The sequence below is a fragment of the Charadrius vociferus genome, unplaced genomic scaffold, assembly GCF_000708025.1.
Source record: "Charadrius vociferus isolate BGI_N301 unplaced genomic scaffold, ASM70802v2 scaffold1979, whole genome shotgun sequence".
Lineage (NCBI taxonomy): Eukaryota > Metazoa > Chordata > Aves > Charadriiformes > Charadriidae > Charadrius > Charadrius vociferus.
The window spans coordinates 8,153-8,443 of NW_009649976.1; the positions used below are offsets into that span (position 1 = coordinate 8,153).

The 291-nt window shown below is 66.0% G+C and overlaps 1 protein-coding gene across 1 annotated transcript in view; it reads left to right on the forward strand.

The window, feature by feature from the left end:
* Window positions 1–218: 218 nt before the first annotated feature.
* NCKAP1L (NCK-associated protein 1-like) overlaps window positions 219–291 on the forward strand; it is a gene marked incomplete at its 3' end in the record, with an annotated part of 8,411 nt that continues 8,338 nt past the window's right edge. Inside the window, exon 1 of the mRNA XM_009891606.1 lies at window positions 219–277. Within this exon, the coding sequence (XP_009889908.1) occupies window positions 219–277 (59 nt within the window). The remainder of the gene's footprint in view (window positions 278–291) is intronic.

The following is a 291-nucleotide window of genomic DNA, read 5'->3' on the forward strand; positions in this document are numbered from 1 at the left end:
TTGGTGTCACACAGCCCTGGTGTCAGGCGCCGGCGGTGTCACAGGGTGGTGGCAGTGTCATGGGGTGGTGGCAGTGGCGTCACGTGGCGGTGGCCCCAGCTTGGGGCCCAGCCCAGGAAGCCCAGGAAGGGGAAGTTGGGTGTTGGGGCCGCGGGGACGATCAGGGGACGTGGGGGACACAGGGTGGCCTTCCCCCTCCCTATCAGCACTTTGCCACCATGTCGTTGCCCTCTGTCTACCAGAACAAGTTCGCTGAGAAGCTGACGATCCTCAACGACCGGGGACGGGGCG